Source organism: Myripristis murdjan, chromosome 3, assembly GCF_902150065.1.
Source record: "Myripristis murdjan chromosome 3, fMyrMur1.1, whole genome shotgun sequence".
In the NCBI taxonomy this organism is placed as follows: domain Eukaryota; kingdom Metazoa; phylum Chordata; class Actinopteri; order Holocentriformes; family Holocentridae; genus Myripristis; species Myripristis murdjan.
The window spans coordinates 32,132,030-32,142,312 of NC_043982.1; the positions used below are offsets into that span (position 1 = coordinate 32,132,030).

Genomic DNA, 10,283 nt, shown 5'->3' on the forward strand with positions numbered 1-10,283 from the left:
TGCACAAAATAAGCGTTAAGATTTGGTTCAGCAGTTTTCTAAAGTTACATGATTTAGATGAGAATCCACAAGGGAGGATTGAATGTGTTTCAATCCATCATGCTGCTTGCATGATGTACTCACCCAATGTGTGTGTGTGTGTGTCCAGGTGTGAGCACTGAGAGTGTGGACTCGCTGGTGTTTGACACCCTGATCCCGAAGCCCATGCTACAGCGCTACGTCTCCCTGCTGAAGGAGCACAGGCGGGTCATCCTGTCCGGCCCCAGCGGGACAGGAAAGACATACCTGGCCAATCAGCTCTCTCGACACCTTCTGCTGCAAGAGGGACGACCCCTGACCCAACACGCCATCGTCACTTTTAATGTGGACCACAAGTCTAGCAAGGTAAATTCACACTTACTTATCTGTATTTGAACATATGTGTTAGGGGCCAAAAATGAAGAGCTTACAAAGCCTGGTAAACTTTGAATTTGTTGCATAAATCAGGGAGAGCCACCCTGCACACTGGCCACTAACTTTTAGAAATGATAACATTTACTATGAGTTCTCGTAATATCTTATATCTCAAATCTTTGCTCTTTGCCTGTTCTCAAACATCGAAACATTGAATTCTGCTGCACTTTGTGATGATTTACCAGCTTCATCCATTTTAGAAATGAGTTTGTCAAAAAAAAAAAAAAAAGTTGGATTTTATGCATCAAGACAATTAAGAATAGTCCAATAAGCTGCTAGTAATAGAGAGGATCCTAAATTGACCTTCAGATAGTTTCTGGCACTCCAGGTTTTACCCTATGTGGCACCGCCCTCTCATCTGGGTCTCCAAGACGATTACAACAAATCCCAGTGAATTACTTTCAAATCTGTTCTTTTTCTTTTTCTTTGCAGGAGTTGCGTCAGTACCTGTCAGCCCTGGCGGAGCAGTGCAGCGGTGAACTGGGTGCAGAGAGCCCTCTAGTGGTCATCCTGGACAACCTGCACCATGTCAGCTCCTTGGGCGAGATCTTCAACGGCCTCTTCAACTGCAAATACCAGCACTGGTCAGTGCAACCACACCCATACATACAAACACACAACGATTTACCCATGCTGCCTGCACTGACAAGCTCTATAAAATGAATAGCTGATCTCTGATTGGCTGAGACACTCTCCAAGTCATTGTAAAATATCTTACGACCTCATACCTGATACAGTTAATTTCACTTTTAATGTGCTAACCTTCAATCAGTATTGACTGGTGGAAGATAAGAAATAGATCATTGTTATTTGAAATCACTATGAAATGACATCTCAATGCCATGCAAGTAAGTAATTTGTTGGCATTCATTATTAAATAGGTATACATTTTGATATTGAAGATCAGTTAAAAGCTGGGGGGAAAAAAATATTTTTCTTTTCATTATGATGCTGACTATCATCAAAAGAAAGTAAAACATTAATTCTTTTTTCATTTCTTCATATGCTATTTCTTAAAGAATGGCTAAGGGTTTTTTTCTCTGCTTTGCATCATGCCTAACAGCACCTCTGAGTTTTCCTAAAGTCACTGTAAAGAGCCATGTCCAGAGGCATATTGCTTGAATATTGAATGACTTGACAAGCTGATGTTACCGGATGCCTTTTAATCCTGATAAGACTGAAAAATAATTATTGGTTTTTGTCTCCTTTTAGCCCATACATCATTGGCACCATGAGCCAAGCCACATCCTCCGCCCCCAACCTCCAGCTTCACCACAACTTCAGGTGAGCTGCCGTGTCATTAACCTCATCCAGTTCAGTGTTTAATATGTTGAAAAACTGCATTGTCTAGTTCTCTGTATTCTTATAAAGAATGTTTGTCTGAGCGTTACTACAGCTGGATATTTTCTAATCAGGTGGGTGCTGTGTGCCAATCACATGGAGCCTGTGAAAGGCTTCCTGGGTCGCTACCTGAGAAGGAAGTTGATAGAGATGGAGATTGGCAGCCGAATGCGCAACATGGAGCTGGTGAAGATCATCGACTGGATCCCCCGGGTTTGGCACCACCTCAACCGCTTCCTGGAGGCACACAGCTCCTCCGACGTCACCATCGGTAAGAGGATGAAACTCATCTGCAGACAGATCAGTTATTCAAACCCACTGTAGTCAAGACTGACCAATCTTACCAATATTCTGTCCAACCTCCAGGGCCACGACTCTTCCTGTCCTGTCCCATGGATGTGGAGGGCTCCAGGGTTTGGTTCACCGACCTGTGGAACTACTCCATCATCCCCTATATGCTGGAGGCTGTCAGAGAGGGGCTGCAGGTAACCTGGAGACACACACACACTCCAATTGAGGACAAATCAGGCCAGAAAAGAGTGGATTCAAGTATGGTGGTGATTTAGGCTTGATTCCAAATCCTAAGGGTGAAGAAATCAGTTCATCATGACATTAAAGTGCAAGTCTAGTCTTGTCAAGTTTATTTATATAGCGCTTTATTTATATAGCCCTCCATCATAGCATGTTTCAAAGTACAGGAATGATATATTTGGCTGTAAAAATGATGTTAGACAGATGATCAAGTGCTGTTCTCTCCAAACACCTTGTAGAATTGTAGTTTTACACGGTCTGTGTCTTTGTAGCTGTATGGCCGCAGGGCTGCATGGGAAGACCCTGCACACTGGGTGATTGACACCTACCCTTGGTCAGCCACACCCACTCCAGCTGATTGGCCTCCGCTGCTCCAGCTCCGCCCAGAGGACGTAGGGTTTGATGGCTACTCCGCCCCTAGAGAGGGAGTCAGGAAGGAGCCTCCACAGAGCGACAGCGACGCAGACCCACTGGTGAGCAAAAACACACAGAAGCCTCAGCAGACACTTTCCTGTTTGAGGCAGGATTACAGAGACTCATGGAAGTCAATACAAAGTAAAGGCACAAGTAACTTCTCTGTGTCAGAAAAGGATAAAAATGGCCGAATGTTAAATATATTTCTTAACTGGCTTATTACCTTTATAAGACCAAACAACTTTTTGGACTAAAGTGTAACACCAGAATCATAAATCACTCCACATTTCAGGATAACACGGCTGCTTGGGTTTTACAGTTAATTCGATTCGGAAGTTATCCTCCAATTGACTGTTTTACTTGTGTTTCTGCCACCAGATGAACATGCTGATGAGGCTGAAGGAGGCGGCGACGTCCTCAAGCCCCCAGAGCTACGACAGCGATTCCAACAGCAACAGCCACCAGGACGACATCCTGGACTCATCACTGGAGTCGACCTTGTGATGCGATCAAAAAGCAACACTGGGAGCTGTTTTCAGGCGGAACTTTTTGTGAGAACTGTTCTTACTGTAAGAATTTTCTATTGAGAATATGGTTTTATGCCACAAATTCCAGCCACCTTAATTTGGGTGCAGGTAACCCAAATATATAAAAAATGAAAAATTGCATTTCAAAAAATGGGCAACAAAAGTTTCTACTGCACTGCTCTATTTTTTTCACCGCTGTGGCCCGTGGCTCCTCTGTCAAGAGCCTGTCATGATCATCGACTTCAGACAGAAAGAATACAAACAGAGCTCGTCACTGTGGATAAGATGTGACCATAACCACGATCACCAACCATCATTCAACTAGACACCAGCCAGGAGTCTTCCATCCTCCACAGAGCCAAACTGTCCACTTCCAGCCCAGCGAGCCAGGCACATCAGGGTCCCTCCCAGCTACACTGTACCATACTGAGCTGCAGATGGCGCTGCAGGCCCTCTCTTTTGGAGCCTTACTGAGCCTGAGCTACCAGCTGCTGAGAGAACACAAGGGAAAGCCGTTGGTTAATGAATGGATAGCCAGTCGCCTTCCTCAACAACTAGCGCTGCTGAGGATGCCTGTCTCCTTGCCCCACTGCTAGAAATTCTGATGGATTTTTATAGTATTATCAGAGAAACAATTTTCATATGACTTATTCCCCCACCTCTACACCCCGTTCATGTTCAGTTGTCTTAAGGTGATATCAAAACCAGGTGTCTGAGATGGCAAACTTATATAATCAATGGAGATGTATGCCTCTACAAACTTTTTAGTAAGCCCCACCAAATTGTAAACATTGCTTTGTCATTGAAAAGTAGTTCCTATCCAAATATATTTAAGAAATGTTGAATTAAATCATGCGTTCAATAAAGCCCCGCTGGACCCCTGCCTGTATCTGTCATGTGTAGGTGAAAATATAAACAAGGATACAGGCAAAGACACCGCACCAGCATGGCCGTATCAGTGGAGCATCATCTGAACATTGGAATCAAATGTTTAAAAGGTACCACTTCAAATTTAGGCATCATCACCTTGGACACATTGAGCCAAAGCTCTGACCACAATCTGAAACATACACTTTCTTTTTAATAAAAGTGTAAGTCCCACCCTGGACAGCGTTTCTCACTGATCGCTCGCATCGTCATTGGCTCTGTCCCGCCTCATTTCAAGCCTCTCAGCTGGAGCAGAGGTTTTCTTCCTGAAAATAGCTCCTTTGAAATATATTAAATTAAGGTGCTACTTATGCATGTTTTACTCTTCAACATGTAAATGCACAAATCAGTCAGACCCAATGATAGCTTGTTTTTCATCCGGTTCGAGGCCCATTTAGAAACTGATTTAGAGTTAACATGACAAGAGTTATTCTTTAAACATTTAGAAAGTGTTCAATTATTAGTACAAGTCTGTTCATTTTGTCTGTGTAGAGAGGTATACATTCTCTGTAGCTTCACAAAAAACACACCTCCCACTTAACTCCTTCGTTCTCGTGTTCACCTCTTAACCCTCTGAGGTCATCATGCACATTGGCCCAAGCTGTTGTAGCACAAATCTCTTTTGGTGCTGGACTGAAATAAAAATAAATAATGCCTTACTCTTTTATAATAGACTATGTGCATTAGCTACTTCTTTATTTGTCTAAATGGCTGTAAACTTACAGGGCTCCAAGTTGACACTCTCCCTGAGCCCTCCACTCTTGAGGAGCAGTGTTGACCTTTTGTCATATCAAACACCAATGCCGTGGAATCAAAGAGAAGTGAATGGGAAGCAGGATTTGCGGTTTATTAAGACTGTATGCATGTTTGACCCGATGCTGAGATGTTGGTGTAAATATTTGGATAACCAGCAAGAAAAAAGAAGTTATAGATCTGTCTGGTGCTTGAAATCAATACGCTTTGTGTATTGATTATGAGGGGAAAGTTAAATAAATTGTGTTAATTTTATACCTCATCAACCTTAACTGCGACCCTGTGCTTTTGCCAAGCTTGTCGTCCTTTTTCATTCTGTGATTTGTGATGAACAAAAGTGTCATAACAAACATGTTGAATTAATTATGTGACAACTAGTGTATATGCTGCTTTGTTTATAGTGAGATAATTTACGGGAGATAATGGTATAAAGGTACTTGTGGGTGAAAAACAATGTAGAATGGTTTGGCATCTTTTCTGTGGCTTGAATAGTATATTGTGCTTTTTTTTTTTTTTTTTTGGTCATTGTTTTGTTTTCTCCCAGCGGTGGACTTTTGAGCCGGGTTCAACATCGCTTCCACTGCATTTCAGTGTTTTGTCACCAATCCTATGCAACATTTTGATCTCAAATGGAAGCCAAACCTGAAGGTGCACCCCACCCCCCACCTCCCCCATGAGTGTTTTTTAGCACTGCCAAGAGATGTACAGCATGGAAACAGATTTGTGAAAACTTTTCTGACTTGTGCCCCATGTTCTTTGTCCATATGTGTCTGTGCATTTTAAAGAGGCTCTCCTGCTCTGGTCAATGTAAGCACAAAGAGACAGAGATTCTCCGTCTCGTTTGTTCGTCTTGTGTAATGCCTGCTTTGAGAGGTGTGGATGTTGAAACATATGGCCAGTCTGTCGTATTAAGATACTCACAAACTCAATGAATGTTTAGCCTTCTTTGCTTTGTACATTTTTAATATGTAACATAAATTTGTAAATAGTTGATTACCTTGCAGCATTTTGATGACTTTTTCTAGCTGATTTGTAACAGTACTTGAAAAGGAGTATTTTGTGTACAGTCTCTTTACATCAGAGCAGAATGATGTGGTTTATCATCTCTGGTCTGTCCAGGGCTTGGAGAATTAAATCTGATATCACTGTACTAGTCTTAAGTTATTGTGATTCAATAAAATTAATGATTATTTATGGTTGAATTTGGTCTTATTTTTCTTTTTCAATTTAAAAGACACACTTAACAGGCAATGAATTGTTTACAATTTTATTTGGTATTTGTACAAAAAGTGTGAAATAAACATATGTACAGCACATAATACAACATACTTATTAAACAAATTCATATAAATTATTGACGAAATAGCTACATTTTTCAATAAACAACTCTATTAAAAGTCAAGGTAAAAGTAACTCAATATTCTTGGCATAAAATGTCCATACAAAATTGTACAAAATACTGTACAAATGAAAAGAGCTGTGCAAAACAGCAAATTGTTTCTCAGAAGCAGATCCTGTTCTGTAAACCTGTGCTGATACTGTAGACTCTCAAGTCCATGTTCTATGAGGAAACAAACGGAGCAAAATGTGTTTTAACAATGAATTTTGGGGTCTAATTCCAGGGAAGCAGCTTCTTACAAACCTGGTCACATACAGTTATTTTCCTTTACAGCCAGTCTCATAAAAAACACGGGTTATATCTCTATATATTTGCTTTTCAATAAATTAAGATACTGTTATTTCTTCCTCCTCCGACTCTGAGAAGTCCGAGTGTTTACTGGAGAGAGAGGGAGAGGAGATGTTGGAGTCTGCAGCCCTCATTCTCTCTCTGCCAAACGCGTCCTCTTCCTCTTCTTCCTCCTCATCCTCTGCCGAAGACTTCTTGCCCACGTCGCTGAGGTCTGGGTGCGGGTTGGTTTTGGTGGGAAGCGTCTGTTCACGGCAACCACCGGACGACAGCAGCTCCCGTTCCTTGGAGTTCCTCCACTTCATCCGCCGGTTCTGAAACCAGATTTTCACCTGGAGACAGAAAAAAGCCGCGAGGTCAGGTGGAGCCGAACGCTTAACCACATCATTACGCACACAATTACGCACCACACCTCAAGCCTTTGCAACGGGTTGTGAGGACTCGTTAAAGGATTCGTTTACCTGTGAGTCTTTCAGGCCCAGTTTGGAAGCCAGCTTCTTCCTGTCGGGCTTGCTGATGTATTTCTGTTTCTGGAACATTTTCTCCAACGCCTTGCGCTGCACATCGGAGAACACCGCCCTCCTGAGCATCCCTCTGCGGGGTTTCCCTCTCGCGGCCATGGGCCACGAAAAAGTGCCCGGGATGGGAACAACCGATGAAGATGCTGCGACAGAAAACAGAGGCAAAGCAGAATGTTAGCTTTGTTTTCTTTGTCTGCAACTTACAATAATCTGCTTGCAGTCACTGGAGGATCTCATTAAATGAATCACACAGATAGGCTAGTTTGGTCCAAAATGACGGCAGACAAGCACTGAGTGAGGAAAAACCATAATAGCCTACTTTATTAACCTTCACTAAACTCACTATATATCCACTACTAGAGCTACAAGTCCCTGCAGGAATATTGCAGATTTCTCCTTAGGGCCAAACTTTTCAACCTGTTATTATTGGATGTTTTCCCCCCTTTGCAACCGTGCAATACGTCTCCGTTTTGAGTGAAATGGCACGAGGTGACTAATTAGCACATTGGCCGGTCCCCAACCGCATTGGTATGGTAAAGAGGTAGCATATCCTTTAAGGAACCCCGTGAGGGCGGATAGAGGAGTTAATAAACCGTGAACGGTAATTGTGTAGTAATGAACTAACGCAGAAAAGACTCTGGACAGGCGGCGAAGGCCATATATTATCGCAACAAAAGGAGATTTACACTTTCAAACTAAACACCACTGCATACCAGAATACTGATGACGGAGGGGGAATGGGGAGGGGGGGCATGGCGCATTTTTTTTCCTGCCCTCAAATCATTTTCATTAAATGAACACGAAAAGCTATTCAGGACGCTCGAGTTGTTTTGTTGAGGCATTCAGCTGAGCCCATGAAAAGACTCCAGCTCCATTATGATTTGTCTGAATGAAAGCACGGACTAGCGACTTTATAGACTTTTCTAAGAGATTATTCTTTATCTCACCTCGTTGATTGGCCCGGTTGGAGAATAGAGGAACGTTTAGGGCATAGAGAGTGAGTATTGGAGGTCATTGGTAACCTATCCTATGGGCCAAGGCCAGTACACAGGCCTGCGGGCAAATTCCGAGGACTGGAAAAGATATTTTTGGTGCACTTCAGCTAAAAAAAAATCACTTTGCATTAAACCTTACCGCACCAGAAACTTTCCCCCTCATGTTGCTGTTGACTGGACTTGTCCTTACAGCTGTAGCTGCCCTGTGGCCGCGCCGCAGAATAAGGAACAACACCGCGCTATGTGGTCTTGTGAGAATATTGAAAACTCTCAATAGCGCCTAATAGGGAAATTAGTGCATGACTGGTTCACGCCTTTGGCCCGCCTGGTAAAAGTCACTCTCCGGGGTGTGTGGGTGGTTCGCCCGGTGGGAGCTGACCAAATTGGTCATGGTGCTGAAAGCTTTGTTACCCGCCGCTGCGGCCCGGTGGCCCCCCGGCGCTGTGGGAAAACGCGGGGCTGTGGAAATGCCAAAACGCCCCCCAATGGGAAGAAGGGGGGACTAACTCGCCACCCCGCCTCAAATTTAGACCGTGACGATTTGGGATAATTGGTTAATTAGGGGGTGGGTGGGTGGGACCGGGCAGGGGCCACAGTCAGCGGTGCCCATTAATAAGACAGTGATTTCTTCTTTTCTGGCTGTATGTCCTGAGTTGGCTTCTATATCATTTAAAATGTGAGGGGGGAGTTGAGTCTATTTTAAATGTAAATGCAATGTTAAGTTCAAAAATAGAATTCCAAAGACTAAAGAGATGCATGCTTCATTTAAAACAGAAGATTTAAGTCTAAGAAATGCTGTGCGTAAAAGTTGGGTCTTACCTGGTAAATAGGGCGCCCTGAATATGGGGTGAAAGGTTCCGTCAAAATATGGAATGGGGAAGGTCTTGGAGTGCAGGCTGTGGACTGTGGGCGGGGAGGATGCTATGGAGAAAAGCCAGACATATTAAAAATGATCTCTGAGAAATTAATCTAAAGATAAATAAAATCAAATCCTTGGCGGAAGCATCACTGCAGCATGTAGATGCAGGCTATTACTCACCGGTCTTTGGTGATGGTGCCAGTATGGCGCTCACTCCAAACTTGAGAAAAGTTGGATCTTTGCCGCTAGGCACCGATGTTTTCGGTGAGCACGATTCGCGCGTCACTGCAGTCGTGGCCATTGCGCGCTCCGTAGGCGCGCCGCTGAAGGACACAGTGGTGGTGGTTGTGGGCAGGGATGCGCTGGCTGACTGGGCAGTCCGGTTCATAAAGGCTGTAGGCCGGCTTATCCGAAGCAGATCCTCCACTAGGAAGCTGGAGTGGGTCGGGAAGGCGGATGGCAGCGTCTGGTGGAGCGGCAGAGCGGCGGCGGGCCGGTACAGCCCCGGGTAGATGGCAGGAGGCGCGAGGACGCTTGGGATCATCATGGTCCCGGCTCAACAGCGGATGAAATATGAAATACTCCGTTTCAGCTGGGAGAGAATCTCTTGTCTGAATGGCTGCTAACCCCTCTGGTTTCCTCACTCTAAGGAGAAGGCATTTTATAGCAGCCTGCCCCCCTCCCAGCCCTCTTTTCAGGGCTGACAGCCTCAACAATGGGGCTCAACAAAGTTCTCCACATGGGTCGCTTTCATGCCGCATCCCCGGCTTGCTGATTGGCCGGAGAACGCAATTTATGATTGCATTAGACTTCATAAGCAAGCAACACACAATGTCCCGTCCACAAAAGAGGCGCAGTCATCAATTTTGCATGTTGGCCACTTTCCTTTCAAGAGCCGGCGAAGTTGTTTTGTTTGGCAAAAGCAAGCAGGCTAATTACAAAGCAATCTTTGCGGATCCAAACATTACAGGGGAACTTTTAATGGGGACTTTACTCTAAGAAACGGCGGTTCTCCATTCATTCAGGGTCCTTCTGGTGTTAAGAATGACATAAAAACTATCCGCCTATTGCAAGGTTGAAAAAATGCAACTTTTCAAAGAGTTGGCACAAATAACCCTACATATAAAACCAGGGCACAGTGTTACACAGGGTGCATTAAACTAATTGTAAATAATAGAATGAATGACTTGCTTAATAACTCAATAATATGTATTTCTACCAGGCCTACTTTAGCATTAGTTGTGTGTGATATGGACGCTGCACAGCATCTCAAAT

At 43.9% G+C, this 10,283-nt stretch overlaps 2 protein-coding genes across 3 annotated transcripts in view; one reads left to right on the top strand and one right to left on the bottom strand.

The window, feature by feature from the left end:
• The window catches only part of nav2a (neuron navigator 2a), a 60,763-nt gene extending 54,642 nt beyond the window's left edge, over positions 1 to 6,121 (top strand). For both annotated transcript variants that reach the window (XM_030080669.1, XM_030080678.1), the window contains 7 exons: positions 149 to 384; positions 886 to 1,037; positions 1,666 to 1,737; positions 1,869 to 2,065; positions 2,161 to 2,279; positions 2,598 to 2,798; positions 3,118 to 6,121. In XM_030080669.1, the coding sequence (XP_029936529.1) occupies positions 149 to 384; positions 886 to 1,037; positions 1,666 to 1,737; positions 1,869 to 2,065; positions 2,161 to 2,279; positions 2,598 to 2,798; positions 3,118 to 3,243 (1,103 nt within the window). In that variant the 3' untranslated portion in view covers positions 3,244 to 6,121. The remainder of the gene's footprint in view (positions 1 to 148; positions 385 to 885; positions 1,038 to 1,665; positions 1,738 to 1,868; positions 2,066 to 2,160; positions 2,280 to 2,597; positions 2,799 to 3,117) is intronic.
• A 550-nt stretch (positions 6,122 to 6,671) lies between these two features.
• Positions 6,672 to 9,558, bottom strand: dbx1a (developing brain homeobox 1a). The gene is made up of 4 exons (XM_030080690.1): positions 9,189 to 9,558; positions 8,969 to 9,070; positions 7,095 to 7,297; positions 6,672 to 6,965 (listed from the first exon to the last, which is right to left on the bottom strand). The coding sequence occupies exons 1-4, from the start codon at positions 9,553 to 9,555 to the stop codon at positions 6,672 to 6,674; spliced, it is 966 nt and encodes a 321-aa protein (XP_029936550.1). The 5' UTR covers positions 9,556 to 9,558.
• Between the last annotated feature and the right edge of the window lie 725 nt (positions 9,559 to 10,283).

Coding starts and splice junctions, on each gene's coding strand:
- dbx1a (XM_030080690.1), bottom strand. CDS start 9,555: ATGATGATCCCAAGCGTCCTCGCGCCTCCTGCCATCTACCCGGGGCTG. Junction 7,298..8,968: donor CAGGGCGCCCTATTTACCAG/GTAAGACCCAAC, acceptor TTTCTGTCGCAG/CATCTTCATCGGTTGTTCCC. Junction 6,966..7,094: donor TGGGCCTGAAAGACTCACAG/GTAAACGAATCC, acceptor TTCTGTCTCCAG/GTGAAAATCTGGTTTCAGAA.